This window comes from Seriola dumerili, unplaced genomic scaffold, assembly GCF_002260705.1.
Source record: "Seriola dumerili isolate Sdu_G_001 unplaced genomic scaffold, Sdu_1.0 BDQW01000242.1, whole genome shotgun sequence".
NCBI classification, from domain to species: Eukaryota; Metazoa; Chordata; class Actinopteri; order Carangiformes; family Carangidae; genus Seriola; species Seriola dumerili.
Window position 1 is genome coordinate 2,629,727 of NW_019174497.1, and position 27,703 is coordinate 2,657,429.

Sequence of the window (27,703 nt, forward strand, 5' to 3'; positions counted from 1 at the left end):
CGAACACAACATTTTCACTCTCACACAACATTAAAAAATAAGCAAACAGATCTCAGTTTGTTGTCTACATTTTATTTCTCCAAACACATTCTTTAAAAACAACACACGTATGTGGAATTTTATGCAAAATTGAAAGTGCTACTGGATATTTTACATCAATGTAGAAAATAAATATTGCACAGCACAATGTCAAAGGAGAATGTCACTGTACCTAGTTTACAGGAATGAGGTAACACGACAGGAAAAGTTTCCTCTTCTACAGTATTTACTGAGTGTTTCAGCAACTAGTCATATGCAGAACATTGATGCTTGTTTGTACATATAATTATTTCTTCAGCTTTGTACTGCAGTATTCTTTCACTTGATCTTCATCCAAAAATATATACAATAGTAGTCATGAAACCTCTAGTACATACTGTAGCTTATGGTTCAAGTGGTCCACTGCCAGTTAAATTAAATGTCAGTCAGAGGTTTTTCAATACCTACATTTCAGGAATAGTGGTTCAATTTCATGTAGTGAAACTGTGAATCCATACTAAATATTCAACATTTAAAAAGTAAAGAGCAGGTTTAATTAAATGTATAAATTAAACCAGTGACTTTTCCATTGTTTGCAATTTCGTGTGAAACTTGCTCTGTTTTGATTTTTGATTGTTGTTTTGAGTGTTGATTTAACTCTGATTACTTCTGAAGTTTCAGTGTCTTTGGCTATTTTCTTTTGGACTGATTATAAGATGTAGCCAAATCAAAACTGAAACAGTTTGTCTTGAATTTATTTGCAGGTCTATCTAGGCCACTTCCAATAAAAGAGTGTCATAAACATTTCTATATTCACATATTCCTCTTCCCTAATTATATTTCATAATTTAGGGGCATTTACAATTCTTTTGTATTACTGCTTGAGATTTAACTACAACATTAAAATGTACTTTGTTCAAAAGTGAGACTGGCATCGTAGAGTACAGACATTCCAACAAGATGTAGTACAAACCCAAAAATACCCACTGAACACCCCAACATGTGCAGGGTCCTGGGTTTTTGTTGACATTGCTCCCCATTTGACAACCATAAGCAAAACTCCACTGGATGCTATTGTCTCTGCCTTTAGCTGTGATTTGAAACTTACAATAGCAAAACCTATACAAAAGAAACTAAAAACTATACAAAAACAGAGTAGCAGGTGAACTAGTGGTGAACTGACACATGCATTTGTGTGCCAGGACTATTTTATTTCTTAAAACAGTAAAATTAACAATGTTTTCAAACTCAGCTATCATGGGAAGGTGCTTGAAAAAATACTGACAAAATACTCTCTATCAGCTCACTTCAACAAGAAGTGAAAAACCACTACAATCTTTTACAAGTCCACACAGGGAATAGCTTGAAAACATAGCTTATTTGAATTTTGACCTAAGCTAAGTAAACTGTTTAGTCAGTGCTTGTCATTCTGTGCCTGAATGTCAGTTCTAAATGTCACAGTTCAAATTTCGCAGCATTTGAACCAAGTGGCTTTCAGTTACCTAATCAATACACCAGTATTGCATCTTCTTAAGGCAAGTTTAAGTTTTAAGTCACTGTACATCGCATCTTAAGGTGCAGTACAGTCTGTGTACGTGGTTACCATATTCCCTCTGCGTTGTGTCACTGTTCTACAGTGTTGTTTTGATGCACCATGAAACCTGTTTTCAGTCTGCTTGGTGTGTCTGTCAAAAGTAAACATTCTCTCTATGTCTTCAAACATGTCATCAAAGATACCTGCTCCAAAACCTCCTTGAAAGTGTCTCTTGTGTCTGCTGTGGGAATCCTTTTGGGACCTGGAGTGTTCATCAAAGTGTCTTCGGTGACGGGCGTGCCTGTTCTGGCTGTAGATGTCAAAGTCTTTGAATATGTCATCAAAGTTGAAGCTGAAAGGTTGGTGCGTTCCCTGTGTATGTCTGCCTTGAGTGGAGTATGCAGAGGTGTCACCAAATTGGTTATATTCTCTTCTTCTGGTTTCATCTGACAAAGTTTCATAAGCTGCACATGACAAGATTGAGAGACAAGATTCAGTTAAGGCGGGAGATGTTTAGCACTGTATTTCATAATCCCAGGCCAAAGGTGAACATCCAACTTTGGCCACATGCTCCAGAGTTCTTAATATGAAATGGAAACAGGCTAAACAACACTCTACTCTGCATGCTGGACAAAATATTATATTAGAAGAAACAATAATATTCCAGTGTGTCAGGAAACATGAATCTTTATACACCCAAGCAATCCCAAAACATACAAATCAACTGTACCTTCAGCAATTTCCCTGAATCTCACTTCAGCATCTGGACTCTTGTTCTTATCAGGGTGATATTTCATTGCAAGCCTGTGGAAAGCCTTTTTTATCTGTCGCTCAGAGGCATCTTTAGGCACTCCCAGTATATCATAGTAGTCCTTCTTGGCAAGTATCAGCTCTGTTATCATGAGGATGCACACTGCAAACGTTACAGCAGACTGTGCAGCTGCCATAGCTCTGATGTCCCCTGGAATAGAGAGAGAGAAAATAGCAGTTTGTTAAAGAGTAAATGTTTGTTGCATGCAACAAAGCAAAAGTGTTAATTGTTGCTAACACACCTGGAGAACAATGCCTTATACCATACAATATTGCAAGAAGCTGAGGTCAGCTTACAATATGTGCAGTTAGGGGGAGGGTTAAGGGAATCTGAAGTGTCAATATTGAGCGACCAGTTCTTCATTTTGTGTACCACTTATTGTTATGTAAGGGTGCTAGACATCCTGGTTAATGCCTGAATGCTGCTTATAGCCCAGTTCCAGATTAGTGAAACCTCTACTTATTTATGAAATCAAAAGTGCCCTTCTTTTTCTCCATCCAAACAACAATAGTGTAGCTTTAGCTAATGTTACAATTATATTTATCAACCCTGGACATGATTAACAAAACAAAAGCCTCTTGTTTGTGAAAACACAAATAATGGCAACTTGACATTTTTCGTTTCTGAAAACCAAATTTGACAAATCTAGGAATAGTGGGTTTTGAGCTACACTTGGTTTAAAGTGGTCTATACAGGGGGGAAAGCATTTTTTGCATGAAATGGAATAAATGTTTCACAAATATGAGACTGTTTTTGAAACTGCCTTAAGCTTCTCTGGCTTAGTCTAGTCCAGATCTGACAAGTCTGGGTATAGTGTGTTTATACATATATATATATATATATATAGAGTACTCTGCTCTCCTGATCTCGTGCAAGGCAATGCTAATATTACACGTTGCGCTCTGTCATTACAGACATCACTCCTCACATTAGCTGACGGTGGCTAACACAACCTACTGCCCATACAATCTCGTTCATTTTAGGTTCACAGCACCTACCTTTTTGGGTTTGACAGGAGAGCTGGTTCTGTAGCACTCACACTGCCTATGGACTGTTTAACCAATGTTAAACATGACAGTGTTTGTTGTGAGTATTATCGAGGGACAGTTGTTAGCAGCAGCATCGTTTCCATTACTTCTTCGATCCTTTTGCTGTATCATGGTAAGCAGACTCGTCGGTACGTTTCTGCCCTCTGTCGGTCAATACAGTTACTATCCCCTCCTCAACTGACCGATAGTTACCCTGGTGTTGACGAGAGTGTTGTAGCCTATGGTTACAGCATTTATAACTACATTCACTTGTCAGTTTATTAGGTGCACCTACTTAAAACTAATGCAGTATAATAAAACAACCCTGCAATAAATCCCACATCCATGAAGATTATAATCTTCAGTTTTTTATTTATCTTTATTTTATTGTATTAGAGAGGTATTAATTCAACCGTATGATGACTTTGGAGGATGTATATATTTACAAATTGATTTTATTGTTGGCAAAAATACATCCATAAAGTAAGTTATCCAATCACAGACGACCTTACTTAAGCAGTAGCCTACACTCAACGTTAATATTTTTATGTAATATCCTTGTCCACTGTAATTCTCTGATGATTATTCCCGTCTACTAAAAAGTAATATAAACGATGTAGTTCTGTTTTTCATTAATATTATACTATTGACATACTACTAAAATTGTAGAGTTTTGAGTCATCATATTTACAGCTGTTTTGAGAAAGAAGTGTCATCACATTTCCATGTAGCTGCGTGGCGCTCCATTTTTTATTTTTCTTAGTCCCGTGTAATGCATAGAAGGGTGGATTCTCATTTTTAGTATTGGCTGCTGACTCCGCCTGTCCGGACGAGATTCGGCGGACGCTAGACTATAATAAAAGTTGACCCTCAGCTTCCGTTTGCGGTGGGACGAATTTTCCCAACCAATCAACAGACTCCATTTAAGGAGCCAAGTGATAGACAGCCAATTGTAAAGCACACTGAGCATCACATGACCATTGTTTTTCTTTTGACTGACGTCGTTCAGACAGTCTGGTGTCAGGTCGAATGACCCTGTGAATGTTTGTACTTCTATACGTTTGTGTTAACATTAACGAAGGATGGCGACTTACTGAGAGGGTTAAAGGATTTCTGGCTTTCATGAAACGACGCCATAAAAAGACTGGTATGGTTTGTTATGTTTTGTATGGCCTATATGAATGCTAGCGAGTCAGCTAGCTGCGCCACTCTGTTGTCCGATATAGCAGCTAGGTGCTGATGTTGAAATGTGTTATTCTGACTAGAAGTTAGCTATTTTGTTTACTTCTCGGTTTAGATCAGTTACCGAAGAGATTTTGCTTGTGAAGAAAACTGAGCAATGTCTACAAGTAAGATTTAGGAGCAGTGTTAGTGATTTCATTTCACATGTCATTTTCATCATCTCTGTTTTCTTTCTTGCATGTAAACATCGCTTTTTGTTGTCCATTGCCAGGTTAATGAAAAGGGAGAGCATAGACCTAATATTCTTTGGATGGCATAAACTCTTATGACCGGAAAGAATGAGTCGTAGATGGGCTCCAAATACCTTGGTGAAAGAAAGCAGATCATTTCTACTGTGGCAGACACATACTCGCAAGTCAGCAGCATCACCTCCCTTGTCTGGTACCTATCACTGCAGGCTTCATATACAACAGCCTGTTTGCTACAAGTTTGGCTGTCTCCACCACCTGAGGAGCAGGGGTCGTAAAGGATGGCTCTTTAAAGCTAACCAGGTTAGACAAAGGCTCGGACTCCACACCAGCACCCTGTACTTGAACACTTCAGCCTCACGTTGGTCTACTGGTTTGAGTCAACAGATGTCACGGGTCAGGAGCACACTGGACACAGTTTCTAAAGCTGTGAGTGGGACACATACAGAACTTCTCTCCAAAATTGCCAGACTCAAACCTAAGGGTTTGAATAAAGCAGAGATCAGTGTTGAGTCAGCGCCAAAAGCTGAGGAGAGTGCAATCACAGCAACTCCTGCTCCCACTAATGCTGCTCCTCCTTCTACATCTACTACAGTCAAACCTACAGTTAACTCATCTTCTGCCAGTCCTCTTGTTCATACTTCCGCTGCCGCATTTGATGCAAGTGCCACTACCTCCACTCAATCTCACAATTCTCCGCAAGCGACTGGCAATACCACAGTTGAGCAAACTGTGCAGGAACTTAAGGAGAAAAGACTCAGGCGTGTTGTTCCTGCTGTCAAAGCCAGCTTTGTAAAGAAGGAAGAGGAGCTTAAATCGTCATCAAGCAACACTGAGAACAAGAGCACAGCTTCCAAACAAACCATAGCACTTTTCCATCCCAGCACCTTTTCAGTCAGCTTTGATGAGACTTACAACTACCTGGCCAATCATGTCAACTCATACTTTGGCAGCAGTACAAAGACTCAGGACAAGAAAGTGGACAATGGGGACTATTCCTCTGCTTCCTCTCAGGGCCAACAAACTAATCACCTCATGTCAGTGTCTGATAAAAGTGACTCTGCTGCCCCAGTTACCCCTCCTTCCTCTAAGAAGGGTTTAGGACACTACCTGTCCTACTCAGCTCCCACTGTGCAAGCCTTTGTTGGGAGCTATATTGCTCCCCTGGTCCCCAAGTTCAGGACAGGAGAGTCCAAGACTGCTACAGTGGAGGAGAAGAAGCTTGACGATGAAGCAGTAAAACAGGTTGAGGCCAAAATTAATAAGGAGCAGAAGGCTGCAGAGGAGAAAGCTAAGAAACTTCTACTCCAAAGGGAAAAGGTAGGTGTACAACAAAGCAATATTTCAAACTGTTTCCTTTTGTAGGAATATGATTGACAGTAAGCATGTATCTTTAGTAATCAGTTCCTTCAGTATCCTATGGGTGCGGCATAGGATTTTTCAGTTTTATAGTGCTCTAAGTAAACATTTTGTCCGTGTGGTGCAGACACAGATTCTAACTATGCGAGACATGACCTGAGTCTATGTTTGAGGGATACATGATCCCCACATCGGATATTTTTGAGTATCTGGTATACTATAGCAGGGTGCCTTCTGTCCACACGTTGAGGGAGCTCTTGCTACTCTATATGTCTAATGCTAGTGTAGTGCACTTAGTTCTGGGAATCTGTTTTCAAAAATAACTCACTTGAAGAGATAGTGGGCCACAGAAGGTGTGTTCTTTGTAGGCTAAGCCATATAAAGAAACCTGACATTTAGTCTATGGCGAGAATGGATTTAGTATTTTGAAACATGAGCTGATATGTGAGTTAGCAGATAGCAAAAGCACGGCATGACCTACATCCTTTAGCTGGTGATATACAGTAGAACAATGTGGTGCACAGATGATGGTGCACTTCTATTGTTGCATTTAATCCAAGGGCCAGACATGAAACGTGAAACATCAAGGTCACAAAAACTAGTTAATGGTACTGAGAAGGAATTTGTCTGTTGGCAGTATGATAACAATTACTCAATGGCAGTTTTGTCATTAACATGTTGATTTAATCTCCACAGGGAATTATGCTACTTATGATAGCATTTATATGGTTGTTAAATTAATGTAATTAATAAGTTGATTACAGTAACACATTTATTACTACAGTGATTGCTGCTATACAAAAATATTATATACAGACATATATTTATTAAAATATTCTTTTGTTCCATATTAAGAGGTGCTTAAACAACACCGTCATGTCAATCCTAGTGAGATAGTTAAATGTCATAGTCAGTACTTTTTGTATTTGTGTAGTGGACATTTAAATGTTTCTTCTCACTCTAGGTTGTCACAAAAGAATGAAATGAAACAATGGCAACATTTATTAGTTACTGTGTAACATTGTAAATATAAATGAGTTATTTTTTAAATCCCCTACACAACTTGTCCATTTTTAGCTAGGATCCCAGATAATTAACAATAAGATCTAAGTGGTTGCATATTTTTTTTCTCCTAGATCATTGCCAGGGTGAGTGTGGACAATCGGACTCGAGCTCTGGTCCAGGCTTTACACAGGGCATCAGATGTAAGGGTCTATATCAGCAGGGTGGAGGACCTCAGCTACCATCTCCTGGAGTTTCCAGAGACTCGTGGTGTTGCTGTCAAGGTGAGAAATCTGAACAGGCTTGCGTTTATTTTCTTTTTTTTACCCAAAATACTAGCATCCTGATGCTTTTTTCAGCAACGTGTCTGATACTCCTTTATATGTCAGAAGTATCACCTCTTATATTTGCCACTAGCTCATTGTGCAAAGACGATGTTTACAGCAGCAGGTTTTTTATGCATACATTATTGTGTTATATCTGGCATGAATTGGTAAACAGTTGGAGAATGTGAATGATGTAGATAATGGCCTTTTGCTTCTTGTGTTTGGGAAGTTTCCCATACCAGGCAAAATGTCAGTTTGTCAGCTGTGCCAACAGTATTACAGGCTGCTCTCAGCTCATAGTCAGAGCTATGTAACTATATGCAGACTGTGAACTGCTACATTTATTTATGACTGAGCTTTATCTGTGATGGCATCAGGAATAGGGATGTTCATTTTGAAGAGAGAAACCCCTTGCAGACAGATCACATCACACAAGGCGATGGACCTCTTAACTTCATTTTTGCAGAAGAAGTGATGCCCCCAGCTTATACAGGAACACATAAGAAGCTCTGTGTTATAACTTCATGAGGTTATTATAAAGATCACCTGTGATTAGAAAAGAGCAGAGGAGCAGAGGCGGCGCTGAGAAATGTGCTTCTGGTGTGAACAGCCAGACACAACACAGAGTGGGACTGGCATTAAACCTCAAAATAAAATAAACAGGCCCAGCTTCGTCCTCTGCATAGCAGACAGCTTGTCTACTGTTTTTTATTCAGAAATAGCAACATATCGACATGTTGTGGGGTTAGTCTGGTGTGCAATCTGTTAACTGTTAGACCTGCGACATAGCATACCCACTCAGATGGTACTTATATGATGATGATATTTTAACTGTTCAACTGATAGTATTAATTGGTCAAAATACTTATTGTTGGTTAACGGTTAATTATGAACAACCCTAGTGAGGAACTGATTCAGTATTAACCTATTTTGAAACAATGCCACTTTTCCAAGTGTGAGGAAGGTTAATCCTTCATGAAAAATCAAGAACCGTGTTGTGCTCCACATATCATTGAAAGAATAATAAGGTTTATAAATGGCAACAGAAATGAAGGACATCATTGTGGTGAGTGATTGACTTGAATTTCAGTCTAAATTCAGTCATGATGTGATAAAAGAATGTCCTCTGACTTCTCATATGTTTATGCCAGTCATGTTATTCACTCTTTTGGTATCATGTTTTATTTACAACCAAGGTTTAAAAGTTGTGTTCAGAGTAAAAACGCCTACATGCTGCAGTCACAACAATATTCACAACCTCCATTCCTCTTAATGATGAAGGTATGATGAGCAATCATTTTCCGTGGCACATTACTGACGCTGTGTTTGCTTCGCCAAAGTCAATGGGATTAAATAATGACTTGCGAAGCAGCAAAACTTGCCAATGTTCACCCAGAGGCAGTGGGATCGACCTCTCATTCAGAAAGCATTGTCTGTTTGTGTCCTTGTTTGTCTAACTGAAAAAAGAAACTGACAGAATAGGAGGGATGCTGTGTGACTGACTATGAGGGCAAATACAGGGGAAGGAAGTTAAGATAACAGCATATAGCATTTTCAATTTGGGGAACATTACTTAACATTACATGACTAACTAATCTAGCCATATCATCTTAATCATGAGACCACATTCTCATTATTTCATAAGCCAACTCCACATTCCCACATTGTGCAAGTAAATTTGTCGAGCCAGTTCTGGTCTGACCTCATCATGGTGGATTAACGGTGTTCTTATTTCCACTTGTGAAAGTTGTGACTGCAACGGTACGTTTATGTGTTCCTCAGGAGAGGGTTATCCCTTGCCTCCTGCGTCTGAAGCAGGCCAATGACCCAGGCCTGAGAGCAGCAGTTAGAGAAGCCCTCGCTCTGGTGGGATACCATAAACCTGTTAAAGGCCGTGGCATACGGATCCTTTCCATAGATGGAGGCGGTTTAAGGTACAACTTCAGCTCTTCTATGAAGTTTTCTTTACTCCAAGATATGATTCATTGACATCAAGTGTTTTCAAAGTGGAACTAAATAGCATTTACTGCAGCCAAGGCCATATCAGAATATTTTGAAAAGCAATTCACTGCTTCTATCGGCACTTTTCAATTTGTGTAAATTTATTCTTGAGAAACAGTAACTGTAAAGGGATAAAAAATATCAATGAAATGTCCCTCTTTGAAGTCAGTTTGTGTGCTGTGGCTGTCATGTTATTAGTCAGTGGCTCTCTGTTTATATGTATGTCTGACTTTGTGCTTTCAGGGGACTTCTCGCACTTCAGACTCTACAAAAGCTGGAAGCTCTGACTGGGAAACCCACTTACCAACTGTTTGATTATATTTGTGGTGTCAGCACAGGTACGTTGTCCTCCTGCCCTACTTCTGTATAAGTGTGTATGCATGTGTGTGGATTATCAGAGTAGACTGGCATCACTGATCGCACACTGACCCATTTGTCGCTCTGCGCTACTTTCAACCTAAATTTCACCAACCTATCCACTCTGCTGGCAACCCCTCTGCTATACAACCACTTTAGACCTGGGTAAAGCTGTTGGAAGTTGCTTAGATAAGTAATAAAATTACAATATTCACATCGATTAATCTACATTTGGTTTCAGGAAATGTCAATAAATAGATGAATACTTTTTCCAGATTTACCACAAGGGGGAGCTGTGTACCACTGTCCTATCTATCTGCCACTTTTCTGTTTTTCCCTTCACAGCAGATTGAAAAAAAAAACAAAAAACATTTTATTTGCAGATCACATTGCACTTAGGTCACCCCCAGAAGTTTCCGTTTGTGCTCAGCTCCTCTCAGTTCTCCCACTCTAAATCGTCACCAGTTGGAGGCACTTCATATTCAGATTTAGCTAATGTTGTCAAAGCATAATGTAATCACACTGCTAGATCAAATGATGTTCACACATTTAAAACCCACCTGGCCCACATCTGGCCACTTTGATCATCCACATTATTCAGGTACAATTCCACTTCTGCTATCACAGCACTGTTGTGCCTTGTTAATCCTGTCAGGGATTCTTAATCATGGAGAGACAGTGGTTGAGGAGTATTTGCCTATAGTGTCATGGTGATGTTAATCCCATTCTCTTCTTATGAATGGCTCATCCAAAGGTAATGTTACTCTTATTTTATAATCCTTTAAGCAAATAGCCTTGCATCAACTCCACACCTTTAGAATAACAGAACAATGAGCTGTACATTACCTGTTTGCCCGTTTGTTACCAAGATTACCGTGTGCATTCCCAAAGCAGTGACTAAAGCTCTTACACTTCATGTTTAGAAGAATATAATGTTGTATATTTGGTTTACCAGAACTTCCCAGTCACTTTGAATATTTGTGTGTTGTTTTTTTCCTCAGGTGCTATCCTAGGGTTCATGTTAGGTGTCTTCCAAATCCCACTGAACGAGTGTGATGATATTTACCGCAAGTTGGGCTCAGATGTTTTCAAGCAGAACGTCATTGTTGGCACTGTGAAGATGGGCTGGAGCCATGCTTTCTATGATAGCGAAGCCTGGGAGAACATCCTCAAGTCAGTTCTGCTGTTATTGTTGATGACAGAGTAGGGGGTTGTGCTTGAACTAATTAAAGTAATGTTAAACTGTCATGATAGTGACATGGTAAAACAATTCAAAAACCCATAATGCATGTTGTTTTTGAATGCCCTTCTCCTTCTTCCCTGGCAGTCAAAGATTTTGTTATTTTTACTCTAGTATGAAACTAACATACAGTCATGCCCTCTACTTAAACATCATCCCTGCTCTTTATTTTTTATAAAACTTACATTAACATTGTGTGATAATGCATTTTAAGATTAAGTGAAGATTTATTTGCAAAGTAAATGTAAATGTATTATGGATAACCATAAATTTTCACATGATATGTAAAGTTAATTGTAATATATGGAAATGACTGTAAACCAGAGGATGGTTGGAAAATTTGGAAGATGACATTAAACAATAAAAACCTCCTCTGTGCACTTAAATATGGTCAGCAGTCATATACAGACATTGTTTTAAATGGTCTAAAAATCTTTAGTTCAGTAGAATGGTCCCTTAAAATAATTATGCTGATCACAAAATGATTTCAAGTTCCATTAACTGATATGCAGGAGGATTTTGTGAACCTTGCCGAAAGATTTCTTGTCATAGTACTGTCGAAAATTCACTAAGCCAGAAAATAACATCATCCTATCTTCCTTTCCACAGAGAGAAAATGGGTTCTCACCTCCTGGTGGAGACTTCAAGAAACCCTGAATGCCCCAAGGTGAACTTTATAAGATGTTCTCACTCATTCTTCCGGCATGTTCTGCTTTGGTGCTGACCTGTGAGCCCTTGTATTTACTAGGTTATTACACATAAAGCTCTTTCCTCAATCTCAGTCTTGCATTTTTCTGCAAGACAAGTTAAAGGAAAATACCGTCTAAAGCCATATAAAGCAGTGTGGCTCAAGAAGTGTGTAGGATTTCGTACGTCAGCAGACTCCTCTGAGGCTCAGAGAATAGAGATGATTTTAAATAGATCTGTCAGCATGCCGGTTTAGATATTGTATCTGTATTTTCTTTGGATGTAAAATGCAGCTTCATACTGAAAAAGATGGTCACGCTGTGCGTCATGTCCTTTACCTGTAGGTGGCAGCGGTGAGCACCATTGTGAACCGGGGCACTGCTCTGAAGGCATATGTGTTCAGAAACTACAACCTGCTGCCCGGGGTGCGCTCACACTACCTAGGGGGCTGCCAGCACCAACTCTGGCAGGCCATCCGAGCCACATCAGCAGCCCCTGGGTATTTCCAAGAGTTCACCTTGGGGAATGATCTCCACCAGGTCAGTCCCATTCAAAACAGTAGGCTAGGGTAGTGGCACGGGGTGGCTCTGATCGTGATAGGCTTGATGGTTAAATTATACAGTTTGAATCTGAAATATCTCCTGTCAGTCTTTGCTACAGAAAAGGTAAAGTGATGTGACCTGTAGCAGTGGATTTTCATTCTTAATTCATTCTTAAATTCCTGGATCACCACTATTACAAACTGTTTTCCTGCAGTGCATGAATAAATTCACAAACACGTCGTCAGTATACCTCATTGAGTGCAGTTTGCTCTGTTTGATTCACAAAGTTCTGCAGTCCTCTGCTAGAGTAATACAGGGCTTATTGTTGGTCTGCAGGATTTAAATGCTGTGTAGTCTGTGTTGATGGTGGAGAGTCAGAGGGATTTTGAAAAGCCTAATGTGAAAAATCCTTTGCACAGCAAGCAGGGGGGAGGATCTCCATTTCCTTCCTGTCAGTGTTTATTTCCAGTCAGTTACATTTTGACAGGAGTGTGAGCGGTAGAGTAGCAGTGAGACACACTTACATCCATCTCCACTAAACAAGTATGCATTAGACATCAGTAACATAACAAACCGCCAGGCCACTCTACCATTTTAGTGATCGATATGTACAGCTACTCTTTACCTTTTAAGTGAGGACTTAGTCAGAGAGGAGAAGAAATAAGAAACTACGTGAGTAAGAGACATAGATGAATCTCAGTAAACAAGCAACTGAATGTTATTTCCCTCAAAACAGTAGTTGTTTTGAAAAAGAGATTAAAAGCGCACATGATAACATACTGTAGATGCACTCACAACAAGTCATTATGTCCTGTTGAGTATTCTGTTGGTGCAGCCTGTGTTTGACCTGACGCGTCCATATGTCAATATCTCCTTGAATTGACATTCCAAACACAGATGTGGTTACAGACTAACAAACACAACATAGACCTAGTGTGGCACACACACACACGTGAGTGAGCATGTGTTTGCATCAAAGGCAATATCCCGTGTCGACAAGCTCCCGCACTCTTAATTGAAAGCTGTGTTAGTTGTGTAGGTGAATGGCGAAATGCAGGAGGAGAGAATGAAAGAGACTGGTTGATGAAAACCCACCTGTGGTGGGAGATTTCCCCAGCTTGTCGTCTAGCAGGTCTCGCCCTACTCTGAGATGCATAAATTATCCCAATGCAGCACTTCCCTCATCACACACAACTGTTTGACTGCTATATCTGCCTCGTTAGAAGGGAAAAGACAGACAATCTAATTATGGAACTGTTCTTCCAACTGCTGTTAGACAGCAGCCAGCAGGAAAACTCATACTGTGAGAAGATGAGATGCCATCAGTAGTTTAATATATTTAACACATTCGACATGAAATCGTGTTTTATTTGAATTTCTTTTCTTTCAAAAAAAGATATTAGAAAAAGAAATCTTCCACCCTGACTTTTTTCACTGCTCATGTTCTTCTATGGGTAATAAATCTTTTGAGTATATTTTAAGGTTATATTTTTGGCTTGACTCGTATTTCCTGTGCGATTCGAGCTTTAGCTCATTTGTTCCACTTTCTACCCTTTTATTTTGGGATGGTTTTTACCTGTGTTCAACCTGTCTGAAGATACTCTACTGGCACTCGACTAGCACCTCTGCTTTTCCAAATACATACGTACATACATAAGTCTTTTGATCATCTGAACAGTACTATCAGTGTATGAACTTGTAGATTTTGTAAATTTTTTCAGACTAATGCATGAATTTGGAATACCATAAGAGGTGCACAGAGCCAGGAGAGAACAGCTCCTGTGTGCTTCCAGAGACAAAATCTTTTGTGTTTAAGTTGTGCCTTAACAACTTTGCCAACTACTGCTTTTTATCTGGTTGAGTTCATTATTTAAAACCTTCCTTACATTTCAAAACCCCACCAAAGTTGTGGAAAACCATCAGTAGAAATGTAAAAGGTTAAGAATTGACAAAACTTACTGAGGCTTCCATTATGTCTTTATTAGCAATCTAGTTTGTGAGAAATCTAATTTATGACAAGATGCTGATATCAAAGTATGAAGTTTGATTATTGTCCAGTTCAGCATGCACCAATTTGCTAACTGACTTGCATTTATAATTAGTTCCTTCTAATACACAGCTTCATGCAGCTTTACTTTACTTGTGAACCTCTGGCCAGATTCAGTGCCACCCAGCCTGATGACTTTATTTGCTGGCTGTTTCAAACTGGTCGTGAGCATAACATGCTGTCTGTGTGATGTAAGGGTTCCCTAGAGAGAGAGTCATCTCGCTCTTTTCCACAAACGCCCACAGAGTTTTCCACTTAATTCAAGCTCCAAACAATCACCCTTTTGTACGGTGTGCGCAAGAGAGTCGCCACGCCATGTGCTGAACGAATGCCCGAATTCTCAAGCAGTGTTTCAAGAAAGTTGTGATTGTTCGTTGATGTTTCTTTGATTCTGCAGGCTGGAACAGAAATCTATCCGACAGAGCCAGAACTTTAGATTCACACTGGGTACATTGGGGAAATTGTAACTTGGAGCAAGACCTTTGAAGCAGAGAAGCCATGGTATTATCAAAGCCTCACACTTGCTACCATAGCCATAGAGGGGATGCCTTAGTGAGGGGGAACAAGGGGAAAAGACCGAAAAAATAGAGGAGATGAAGGGAAGGAGGAGGCGCATGTTCCACATTAAAGCTCTCTCAGTTATCTCTCCTCTAAAGAACACAGAAGAAGCAGACTTGAGACGTTTCATAATGATGCCAGGGCATGCGTGGAATGGCGAGGAGGGCCCAATTTTTTCTGCCTTGTTGCCATGGCGTCTCCTGAGGCGATGGGGAGGAATGGGAGCATGTTTTGTGCCCACCTCTGCCAGCATTTAATGGGAGACATGGGATCAGTAGGCCACCACCCCCTGTGCGAGCTCTTGAGAGCCCCAACGAGGCATCACGTCCAGCAGAAAGACTTCACACAGCCAGAAATGGAGTAGGTCACATCAGCAGTCCCATACTTTTTTGTCACTAATGAGTGACAGAGGGAATGACTCATAAATGAGTCTAAGAAGTCATTAAATGTCGGAGATTTGGCTTAAAAAAAAAAAAAACTCAGGCTGCTTGATTCTGTGTGAGAAAAGAGGAGAAAAAGGCCTGGGGTCTCACAAAATTAAATACCATTCCAAAAGTGCAGTTCAAGAAATCATAACCTTTTTGGATCACCTTTTTTTCCTCTCCTTTTTTTCCTTGTAAAGACCACTGCAGGTGAAGGTATTGGTCATAAATTACACGCTCAGCACCACAGCAGAGAGGTGAGAGGTGGTGGATTCAGACAGGCGACAGAGAAGATAAATCTTAACTTTTAGCCACTTCCTCATCCCAGCTCTCTCCTCCTGTGTTAAGCCCCGAGAGCTTGGCCCAGAGGCTGTTGGAGGATGGAGCTCAGACTTATGAGCCCGGCTGCAGACAGCTTCCTCTCTGGAGACAGACTCAGGATCTTTGGTCCCCTGAGTATAAACGCACACACATGGATTCTCTCATTGTCACATTACCTCTTTCCTGAATAGACTGCTCTTTTTGTTCTTTTGTACAGATATGTTTTCACACACACACAAACACTAGATTGGACTGGCACAGTTGTTTGGAGATTAGACCGGTGCAGTGATTACGTTGACTGGCTGCTGTATGAAAGCTTTTCCTGAATCCTCCTGTCTCCAAACCCCTCTCCTCCTCACAGTGCACCACACTTAGCAGGCCTCTCACTGCAGCGGCTCCAGATGAGTTTTCTTGGAATAAGTCTTTAAACCTCTCATTACAATGTATTGGTATGCAAGTGTGTGTTCGGTCACGTCTCCTGAACAGCACAGCAGGGAAATTAGCTTTCAATTGTCCAGTAGATGACTTATTATGATGGACAGAAAAATTATGCTTTCTAATGTGGAGTTGTCAAATAATGTACATAAAGCCTCAAAGGAATCTGGACTGAGTAAATATGAGCGAGGGGGATCTGCATCCATTTATATCACTGCAAGGTTAACTGCATGGCTTCATGTGGCAGAGATGATTCATTGTTTCAATACTGGGTGAACATGTGTGGTCATGTATTCACCAAATGTGTGCGAAAAGGTAACTGTTGCGCAGTAGATCTCAATTGCTTTGCCTGCCTGGGGCAAAGTTGGCACTCGGCACAGATGGGTCCCTCGTCTCTTGACAGCCTGAGAACATGCCTTGAACCTCAATGTGACCTTTGGGGCCTATAAAGAAAAAAGGCAAAGAGGCGAACGGGTCGACGTAATCACATAATATGGCATGAAGACCTCTGACTTGACCCACTTGAGAGTGAGACTCACCACACTGTCACCGTTGTCTTATCTGCGCTGATGACAGTTGTGGTCTTTAAGTGGATAGGATGCTATTCAGGCAATTGATTTTACCCAGTGAAGATTTATTCTAAGTATTGAGAGTACACAAGAGTTTTTTTATAGCAGCCTAATTATCCACATTGCCGATTGAATGACCATCTCTGGAAAACAGAGTGGCTATTGTGACTGGCACATTCAGATGTTCATGACTTATGTAATGCTTCCCCAATTAATCATTTGAGAGAAGGGACTCTCATTGGCAGAGCCTCATAATAACTCATGACAGAGCACTGTGCCCCTCAGTCCAGCCCTGTCAAAGAAGCCAAAGAGGAAATCGTGATGACTACAGCTGCTCATTGGGGACTGTGATGTGAAAGCTACACCAGATGTACTGTATCTCGAAGGCTCACCTCATTTAGATTTAAGCAAGCACTCTGTTCTCTGTGTTGTGGCCGCTCATAATGACCCTCGCACAAGGCAGCACTGAATCTTACCCACGGGTTAGAGACAAAGATAGAGCTTCAGAGGCACACTGGCTGAGTGAAGAGGATAGAGTTTGTTGTCCCAGCTAATGGGAGCTGACATACACTGGGGCGTGAAATGACTTTTACTGATCCTGACGATAGCACCTCTTTCCTATTCAAATCAGCGCTCCCCCTCTAAGACAGCTTAAACAGGCACAATGAAGATAAGCTCCCAAAAGTTAATGACAGCGGAGACATTTCAAACAGCCATGCAAGGGACCTATAAATCATGCATGTCTTAATTTTGTTTATTTATCATGGCTCATATCATCCGAGTAGTTTATTTCAGAATATGCTGTAAGAACCTGTTCATTTTTTAAAGCTATATTTTGGTTTAATTGGCCATCTGAAGAAGAGAAACATGTTCCCATAGGTGCAGGAGACCTAATTAGCTGAAAACTTGCCTTGTTCACACATAGGAAAATAAGGAGCCGATTTGTGAATCAGCCATTAGACCCCGAAGGGCAAAGGCGAGACCAGATGAGTTCTGATCCTCTGGAGTATCGACAAGCGGCCTCCTCCGGAATCAAGAGTCGCTGTCAGAGGAAATCATTAAGCCTTTCAGGAAGCTGGAGTTCAACCTTGGCATTTTCAAAATTCCGTTTCCTCCAGACTCTGGGGTTAAACTTCCGTCAGATGGTCACGACTGACCGGGGTGTACCCTCTGAGGACACATGACACGTTTTCTTTTTTTTTTTTTTTGCAGTTGGATTGAGTCATTGTAAATACAGGCAGCATTACAGCTCTAAATCCTTATGAATGGAAGTGACCTTTGCCTAGCGTCATACTGAGTGTTTGACAGGCAGCCTGAGTTTGGCCGTTTTGTATGCAAAGCTCCTTTGCAGTTTGTCCAAAGTAGATCATTGTTTCTAAGTTAAATCCTCATTCAAATATGCCCCGGCCTCAAGCAACCCTTGTGTGAGAATGTGGCAGTGAACCAAGTATGGATAGCTCACTGAAAAGTGGCTTTTAAGAGCCCAGGCTCTGCCACTGCAGCTTCAGCATCTGCCAAACTGTTCTCACTGTATTTTGAGCATGGTACCTTCTCTGTCAAGGAGGCTTGTTTGGTGTCGACAGCTGTGGAAGAAGATGACGGGTGCAAATTATCTTCTAAATAATTGATTCTTCAAAAAATTATGAGCGCCACACACAAAGAGATCCTACCAGTCTTCCAGTGGCACCGCAAACCTCACTGACAAGAAACCAGACTTTCCTCAGCGGCCACAAATATATTCACCAGCTCTGAATTGCTCAAGCAGGTGCACTGAAATGGAGACAAGTTATAGTATTCAACTCCCAACTCACAGGAGCATTGTTCAATTGGCTTCTAATGTTACATGCCTTGGCTCCGCGTGCAAGGCCGGCCACTGTGCCTGTGAAACTTGCCCCCAGCTATCGGCACAAAGAGCCCATAACCAGACCCAGACTGTTGCCATAATTTCCACTGAGTTCAGAAAATGGAGCCACTCACAGTGGTGTGAGTGATAAGAAAACTGCTTAGTTTTTTTGTTTCCAGCTGGGTTCGTCTGGTGCTCTCTGCAGTGCAAGTCCCTCTAAGACTCCATTAAGAGTAACTCCAATCCAGGCATTTTCTCCCTTTGCTGTGATTCATTTCTTGGTCTGCCAGACATCCTACTGGTGCATAATGACGTGCTTTGGACAAATGGCTACCTCAGCAGTTCCTCCATGCTTTGTGGCAGAGTGAAACCCTCTTTGTCCATCTCAGCTAGTGAGATGGGTGCTCTCTTAGGCTCTGGCTCTCACAAGAGATTCTCTTTAATAACCTAGTATGACATATTGAATGATTCATATATTACATTATCATAACAGATTACTTTTTACAAATCACAGAAAGTTCCTCTATCTGACAGTTTGATTCAGAGGGAATAGAGATTTGTACTTTTTCACATTTCATAAGCAGCATGGATGACATTGTTAGGCTGTCAGTCCATTCATCACTTTATTCAGACTGAAACATCTCAACAACTATTGGATGGATTGCTGTGAAAATCCATACAGACATTCATTGTCCCCAGGGAATGTATTCTAGTGACTTTCTTGACCCTGGCACCAACAGTAGGTCAAAGTTGTCACTCATTCAGAATAATATCCCAACATCTACTAAATGGATTAGTACACAATTTGGGACAGACACCTTAAGTTGTCATCTAGTAGTGTCCAACATAGGCCTGTAACTAACCATTATTTATATTGTTGATTAATCTGTCAATCATTTTCTCAAACTAATTTGTCTGTAAAATGTTAGAAAATGGGGAAAAATGCCCAAATTCCTAAAGCCCAGGGTACCTGTTTTCAAAAGTTTGTCCGACCAGCAGCCCAAAACCCTAACCTGTTCAGTTTATCATAGAAGATTAAGGAAACCAGAAAATGTTGAGATGTTGAGATGAGAATGTTGGATTTCTTTCTTGATAAAAGACGCAAAATGATTAATCAGTTATCAATATAGTTGCCGATTAATTTTCTGTTGATTGATTGATCAACTAATCGTTGCTGCTCTAATGCTTTGGTTTTTGACTGAATTCCTGAAAAACAAATGAGGTCTCCATCAGCTCCAACTACACTTTGTGTCGATGTGACATGGTGAACATGGTAAACATTATACCTACTAAAAATAAGCATGTTAACATTGTTATTATGTATATAATGAGGATGTGAGTGTCTTGTTTGACTTTTATCTAATGTTGAACTATTTCTCTTTCGTGGCCTGCTTTGCTGAATTTTCTGTAATTTCATAGTCACTCGTAGTTTTCATTGAAAACTACAATACTACTGACAAGTCATTCACAAAGCACCTGCTGTCACTGGAGCTATTACTTGACGTGGTGCCCCCGGTCTAACTACCACTGTCAGGTTCCTTTCCAATTTTATTTTCCCGGTCTTTGGATTGATGATACAATTTTTCAGTCCATCTCCCCTGATGATTAGCAGACCTTTGCCTTTGTAGGCAGCCCTCATATTCTCCAGCACACTGCTCTCACAGATTTGTACAGAATTGTCGTCAGGCTGTGGCACTGCTGGACTGCCTTGGAAAGATGGGATGTGTCCCCTCCCCAACCCTCAGTTTGTATGATCCATGTGACACACGCTGCCAGAATCACGTACCCACATTATTATATGCATTGACACTAAGCAGGCATGAGCTTTCGATCAAACATGCGCACACAGTCACATAAACAAGCACTCTTCCCCCTAGAGTGTCCCTAGACCCCTGGGGCCCTGCAGCTCCCACCCCCCAGCCTGGCCTCTTTAATGAGGACTAGCCCCTGTGTGTTTGATCCTGCTGCCAGCCCACAGCCCTGCGGCCCCTCAGCCTCATGCCTATTCAACAATCCCCACAGCCTCTCCAGTTACTCCCCCATTGCCTTGGGTAGACTATGGATCCAAAGCAAAAGCACTCCTGGGCGGTTGTTTGATATCAAAGCCAGTCTGACTGAAACTGTGAGGGAAGGAGAAAAAAAACAACAATTTAGCTCTGTGCTTTGTAGACTTACACGTAGCTTTTGAACTACACATTGATCTGTTCTTTTTGTTTCATCAAATGTTCTTTAAAAATGTCATCTATTGACTGTTAAAATCCATTAAAGGTTTTAGGTTACAAATGCCAATTAATTGGTTTCACCAAGACTGTGGTCTAGGCATAAAACACCATTCAAAGCCTGTAAATGGAGTTTCTAACATGGCCCTTCTTCTGTCTTGTGCACAGGATGGAGGTCTGCTGATTAACAACCCCACAGCCCTGGCTATCCATGAGTGTAAGTGTTTGTGGCCTAACACGCCCTTGGAGTGTGTGGTCTCCCTTGGCACAGGCCGATTTGAAAATCCGGGCAAGAGCAGCACCACCTACACGAGCCTCAAAACCAAACTCACCAATGTCATCAGCAGCGCCACAGACACTGAGGGTAAGTGACAGTTGCTGCAAAACCTTAAAGGTGCATTATGTAATTTAGAGTTTCAGACTGTAAATGTCCATCTGAGTTAGACCTTATTGTATCTTGGTTACCTCTTTATTGTCTGCCTTTTGAAAACACATAATGCATCGTTTAACAATTATAAAATCTAGTCTAGCGTAGCTCTACCATGGGTAGACAAAATAATGTTACTTAAAGGGGCACTGTAGTGATTTTACATATAAATGTCAGTGTACCTGTCACAAGAGTACTAACAAGCTATAAAAACAGTTGTACAATGGATTCTCAGGCTCTAAAGCGAGCTTTCTAACATTTGAGAGAATAACCCTGAATATTTTATCAGGGTTATCTTGGCCTGGGCTTGAAGACTGCAAATGTATAGTAGAAAGCCTGCATTACAAACTGGAGTGGAGTTGAAATTTATGGGTACCAAGTAGAGAGGGTATAGCAAAACATGCCATTGGCTGCATTGATAGATGTAGGTTCCATTAATGTTTAGAGCTTGACTCACACTAGGGTCTAAAAGTCAGGATATTGCCTTGTGAGTCCTGCAACGTCATGGTAGAAGTGAAATGATAAATATATGCAGTGTCCCTTTAATCACAATTATAAACAGATCTGCAAAAATGGATCATGTAAGGTCGATTTGATATGATTAACTATAAAAGAGGTCTGGCACACATTATAGCTAGGTTTTTAAAGCATCACAAGACCACAGGCACAGTGTCAAAAATGTCTCATTATTTTTGTTGAAATTGAAACCTCTTATCACGTAATGGGAAAGAAAAGTCATGACATCACATGCCAAACACAGGCAAACACAGACAAGAGGCATCAACAAAGAGGAAAACTGGTCAAAACATTAAACTCGTCAACAGGGATGAACCACACAGTATACTGATGGATGGTTGTAAATAGATGGTATCTAACCTAATCCAACCCTCTGGTATTGTTGGCATTATTGATTTAGTTATGTTTATATTATTTTGTCTGCTCTTATAATCTGCTCCTTCTATAATTAGAATTGCAAACAGATAAATTATGCTCCATGTTTCTGCATCATTTCTAAGGGAATGAATTGAGTTTTGATGTCATCAGTGCAGAAAATACTGCACTGCAGGTTCGACTTTGTTCTGGATGCGTCCCATTGTGCCCACTGTGGGGGCAACCTCTTCTGTCTCCTTATCACCTCCGGACACGGGCACCTCCACTGTGCCTAAATTTGGCTCGGTCCCCTCCCTGTTGCTGCTGCTGTGGTGCAGTGTGTGACCTAGATGCTTCTCTGCACTTCCTCCTGTTGTATTTGGGATTAAGCTCTCGCCAGCTTTCCAATGGGCTTTGTTATTTAGAAAACGGCAGATTAGCAAGAATGTTTATCACATATTTTCCTCTTTTTCAAAAGCTCCCCTCCTGTCCCAGCCTCCTACTTTGTTTGAAGTGTATCAGTAGAGCTTGTTTGTTGTTATGGACAGATAAGGCTGATCTAATGGGCTTTTCGATGTAAACAAACCCTCTTATGGATGTAGCTGGTAACTTGCTCCTAATTTCACTTAGTCATGTTTGGTGGAGCATAGATTAGGTGGAGCTGTGTGGGTATGTCAGACCACTTCAGTGGTTGTGAGACCACCACCTATAGAAAAGGAACGTAACAGCAGCAGCAGTTTCGACCTGTAGATGGAGATGTGGGGACGTCTCCACCTACAGGCAAGGAAAGTAATATCTGCTGCGATTTTCTTACATCTAATGGTGTGTTTACTCATATGGATCCAAATAAGCTGGGACAGCAACAGCTATTTATTGTGAATGAGACCTGGATTTGCAGCCCTTCGCCCCCCAGCTGAGCTGAACAGACTCAAAAAACACCCAGCTACATTACAAGGAAAGTTGAGAAGCAGTGCAAGTGGCAGTCAAATGAGAGCCTATCGCAATCACCTTGATTCTAGTGTCATTGGAGTCAGGCGCACAGAGTTGTTCACTACTCCAGTCCACTACACAAAGGAACTTCAAACTCTTTTTAACTTTGAACCAAATGAAAGAAACGCTGATCGCCACAGTCTATAGTTTCCCAACTCTCAACAACAGCCACACTATGCAAATTACATGCTGAACACCCCATACCCCCAGAACTACATATTCATAAATACTTTGTATCCACATGTGTGAACACACTGTTAAAGTTTGCAGGTTTATCTCTTATGTAGTTGTACTCGAGCTAGTAGCTGATTCGGAATCAGCCCCTGGAAGTTCTTGTTTTTGCTGACCTCTTATGGTTTAACTTTTCACGTTGCTGCTGATGTACCGGTATACCAGCGCAACAAAGGATACTCCAATTTATCACTGATTCTGATAAGATATTTTCTTTACTTTTTAACTTTCAACCACAGAGGGCAATGAAACAGGACTTTTCAGCCTGGTGTTAAGTTACTCTTTCATGTCAAAATTGTGTTATAGAAAACTGACCCTGGATCAACTTTTTAAGAAATCTCTGACTATATTTACCAATTTTTGTTTGATATGGCCCTTGAATTTAGTTTTGAATGGTTTACTATGGACATGCAGTACATGTAATATATTTTGCTACATGCTAGGAAGCGTGTAGCCCTTGTAGGCTTTTGGAACCCATTGATTCATTGTGAACCTCAGCACAGACTTTACATCTATAGAGATTAGATGTGCTGCAGATATTGATCTTGATATGAATTTACAATAGTTTACCCTGAAATACAGTAATTACTGACCATTATCATTTGTTTTTTATTACCTGGCCGTGCTGGGAAGGTTAACTACCTGGTCACTATATAAATTGATTTTTTTTTTTTCCCCTAGCTTGTAAAAAAGCTAGAGATTAAAGTAAAGATTCATCAGATCCTGTGATGTGATGATTTTGTACGTCTGCAGACAATGAATGAGAGGCTGTTTGATTATTTATTAAATACCACCCCAATACCCAACTTGTTCAGCTGATAAGTCTTAAGCAGCACACTGGTAGTTAATAAGATCAGGACTGAACTGTCTGTGATTGACTGCAAAAAGAGTAAATTATAATAGAATAGAGAAACATATTTCATCTCTGGAATTAACCACATGTTGTCTATTCGATGAGTAAGTTTGTCGTGTCTCAGTGTTTTTATCCTTGTATATACAGTAATAATATATTTTTTATATATAATTCAAAATGTGAGTACAGCACATTGACTGATCATAAAAATACAAAAAATAAGAAAGTTGATAAAACACTACAAATAACCTTCAGATAAATTGTTCCCTGTAGATTTTTGCTCCACACCCTCAAAGACAGCCAGTTTCAATTGACTCCATGTTTGGACTTTTTGTCCAGTGTTTGCACTCTTGAACTACTGTGGGAACATATCCAGAAAAAAAATCATAGTCGCCCCATATTCACCCCATTACTGTTAGCAGCTGCCTGTTTGTTTGCATTTGAATGTTGTTGATTTTAAACCTCTCAGACGAAACGGATGAAAACAGCCATGACAGACAAGCCAGACATTTTCACTTGGTATTACCTCACACTTTCAGCCCGAAGCGCTTACTCTGGAACACAAGTAATGCTGTCACAGCGTTCGCCATCAAATTTTGACTTTGCGTGCCCTATTCTCTCTTAACACAATATTTGAATGTTTGTACAAATTGAAAAGTTGATTATGTGTTTATGCTTTTGTGTCGTCTGTGGCCTCACTCTCACCTCTCTTGCTCCCTGCAGAGGTTCACGCTATGCTCGCCGCCTTCCTCCCTCCCGACACTTATTTCCGCTTCAACCCCTACATGAGTGAAGATATCTCCATGGATGAAAACCGACATGAAAAGCTCAACCTGCTGCAGGCTGAGGGCGTCCGCTACCTGGAGAGGAACGAGGAGAAGCTGAGGAAGGTCACTGGCATTCTCACCCGAGAGAAAAGCTCCGTCCAGAGGATGGCAGAGTGGGCCCGGCTGAGGGCGGACATGTATAATGGTCTGTCCTTTCACTCCTCTAAGCTGTAGATCCCACACAAGCCACCTTTACCTCACATTCAAACTCCTCATTTATTCAAAATTTCCCAGAATATGTCATGTTAACATGATTAGTTGTCATAGGTGTTGACTTCTTGACCTGTAGCTTTGAAGAACCTTGTGTAAATGCACAAGTAGGTAATTTCCAACAATTTTCCATCATGCCAAACACTACCTTCCTCCTCACTCACACTTCAGACTTTGACAGTAATTTTAGTGTTAATGTGTTACAGTTTTGGCAGCAAACAAGCATCTGTTTGCCACTGTGGCTGGCAGCTCTCGACTTAGCACTGTTGCTTTCAAAGAAGATGTGTCAAATGATGTGTGGATTTGGGAACTCCCTGTAGAGGGATACACTGTCAGCCTTGCAAGCAAATGCAGCTTGCATGATTAAAGGAATAGTTCGACATTTAGGGGCAATGCACTTATTCACTTCTTTGTCACGAGTTGGAAGCTGCTGCTAGCGGCCTATTAGCTTAGCTTAGCACAAAGTATGGAAGCCGGGGGAAACAGCTTGCTGGTTCTGTCCAAATAACAATATCTTCCTAGCAAGCTGTTTCCCCGTTTCCTGTCATGCTAAGCTAACCTAACCAGCTGCCAGCTCCAGTATACAGAAATGAGACCAGTGTCAATCTAATCTGTCATCTAACTTGCAGCAAAAAAGCAGCATATTTAAGAAACAAGCATATTTTCTAAAATGCAGAACTACTCCTTTAAAAAGGCAAATACTGTTAAGTTATACAGTAGCCAGTGACTGTTTTTCCCAAGTGAGCACTTTTTAACCATTCGCTGTCCTTAGAAAGATTTGTTATGACAACCAATATATCCTCATAAACCTGTGTTTGTACTTTCACAGAAAAATATGTAGATGGGATATACGTGTTATAGAAAAAATGTAAATATTTGTTCAACTGAGCTGCCAATATGTAACATTATAAAAAGAAAAGATGAGAAAAAAAAATCCTATTTTTAAAAAAAATAGTCTAATCAAGGTCAATCTGACATTTCTGTCGCAATGACTAAAATTTGCACATATAAGAATGCAGTGACTGGTCAGCCATGTAATTGTATATTGATAATAGTAACATCGGTGCATGAGGGCCCACTTCAAGCATTACTGTGTTACATACAGTATGTTGTTTGTAAATGCATGTTATATTTTGATTTTACACACAAAGACAAGTCGGTATCTTGTACAAAATCGCAATTAAAAAAAAGTAAGCAAGTTGCATATTTAATTCTAATACATCTAGAAAAAGTATAAATATATTATAATTTTTTAATAAATATCCAGGTGAAGCCTCGCTGTCATACAGATGTACTTTTATGTATTATTTTAGCCTCATAGTATTGTACTTCAGTTGTTTCAAATGCTTTTATCATTTTCTGCTTGATTGTTTGGTTTTATGGATTCCCCACTGGCTATGCACATTTTCTGCTGTCTTCAGTGTGCCCTCTTTCCCTTTGATGCCTCTTCTCCAAAGCCTCTTTCACCCTTTCTACCTTGAAGTGCTGTGTTTCAGTCCCCACTCTGCTTTACTGTAATATTTGTTGAAATCATTCAGGCTTTAGCTGAAAGACTGACTTAAAAGAGACTGCTGCTTATTGATTAGTCATGGCTGAAAATTATCCTGTGTTTGGGCTTTAAAAAAAAAAAAAAAAAAAAAATGCACTGCAGATGTTCATTTCCATGCCTAACCTGGTCAAGTACTGTATAACTGGCCCCAGAGGACCTGAGGTAAAATGGACACAGATATTAACCAGATTAATATAATTCCACTGTTCTCCTGTTGGTCATGTATAAAGACTGTTTGAGAGTGTATGTAATTAAAAACCCATCACTGAGCCTCACCGCATCTTGCCTCCTAATTATATGAAGATTAGCTGATTGTGATCTGAGGAAAGCTGCTGTGCATCATCTCAGGAAGAAAGGGACGCGTGGATATTAAGTTGCTAACTTGTACTCACAACTGCATAATTATTCCAACAGAGATCTGGACTGATATGCACCTTCACCTCAATTTCTAAGGTGCGTGGCTTGATTAGCGACAAATTCTGATATAGAAAATCACCACTGCAGGCACATATGGAACAGTCAGCTTCTCTCTTCCTTCTAACTCAAATATAAGTCGTTTTTTTTTTTTTTTCCTGTGTGCGTAAAGGTTGTATTTTTCAGGTGAGGGTAATTTTAAGGCCCATCCCTGAGCTGTCATAAAAGAGGGGAAGGTGAGATGAGATGACTGTGCAAGGCTGTGCTCAGACACCTGGGTAAAAGCCCTCGCCAGTGATGGATCACATTTCCCTCCAGCGTAAACACCTTACACTGACACAGCTCTCTACCAACTGCTTACACGCATGAAAACACAGCGATGGCCACAGAAGGCAAAGGACACAACAGATAACATCACCAGTGGTCTTTGGTGGAAACAACACAGGATGTAGGCCATTCGACAGCAATACAAAGCAAATAAAAGAGGTAAGTGGACATGACTGAAAGAAAAATATCTTTCAGAATTAACAAATACTAAACATGTCAGTTTGATTGTTAACCTAGTAAAAAATGACATCCTGAA

The 27,703-nt window shown here is 40.5% G+C and overlaps 2 protein-coding genes across 2 annotated transcripts; one reads left to right on the forward strand and one right to left on the reverse strand.

The window, feature by feature from the left end:
- Positions 1-74: 74 nt before the first annotated feature.
- On the reverse strand, positions 75-3,620 carry LOC111229704 (dnaJ homolog subfamily B member 9-like). Its single transcript, XM_022756139.1, has 3 exons — positions 3,362-3,620; positions 2,283-2,513; positions 75-2,016 (listed from the first exon to the last, which is right to left on the reverse strand). The coding sequence occupies exons 2-3, from the start codon at positions 2,497-2,499 to the stop codon at positions 1,589-1,591; spliced, it is 645 nt and encodes a 214-aa protein (XP_022611860.1). The 5' UTR covers positions 2,500-2,513; positions 3,362-3,620; the 3' UTR covers positions 75-1,588.
- Positions 3,621-4,396: 776 nt separating this feature from the next.
- On the forward strand, positions 4,397-26,798 carry LOC111229874 (calcium-independent phospholipase A2-gamma-like). The gene is made up of 10 exons (XM_022756373.1): positions 4,397-4,538; positions 4,845-6,141; positions 7,317-7,466; positions 9,291-9,442; positions 9,753-9,847; positions 10,868-11,039; positions 11,716-11,773; positions 12,138-12,332; positions 20,918-21,113; positions 24,844-26,798. The coding sequence occupies exons 2-10, from the start codon at positions 4,912-4,914 to the stop codon at positions 25,119-25,121; spliced, it is 2,526 nt and encodes an 841-aa protein (XP_022612094.1). The 5' UTR covers positions 4,397-4,538; positions 4,845-4,911; the 3' UTR covers positions 25,122-26,798.
- Positions 26,799-27,703: the final 905 nt, after the last annotated feature.

Bases quoted from the DNA above. Each gene is read 5' to 3' on its own strand.
- LOC111229704 (XM_022756139.1), bottom strand. From the start codon at position 2,499: ATGGCAGCTGCACAGTCTGCTGTAACGTTTGCAGTGTGCATCCTCATG. The intron at 2,017-2,282 runs GTACAGTTGATT...TGTCATGTGCAG, and splicing joins ATTCAGGGAAATTGCTGAAG to CTTATGAAACTTTGTCAGAT.
- LOC111229874 (XM_022756373.1), top strand. From the start codon at position 4,912: ATGAGTCGTAGATGGGCTCCAAATACCTTGGTGAAAGAAAGCAGATCA. The intron at 9,443-9,752 runs GTACAACTTCAG...TTGTGCTTTCAG, and splicing joins ATAGATGGAGGCGGTTTAAG to GGGACTTCTCGCACTTCAGA. The intron at 12,333-20,917 runs GTCAGTCCCATT...TCTTGTGCACAG, and splicing joins TGGGGAATGATCTCCACCAG to GATGGAGGTCTGCTGATTAA.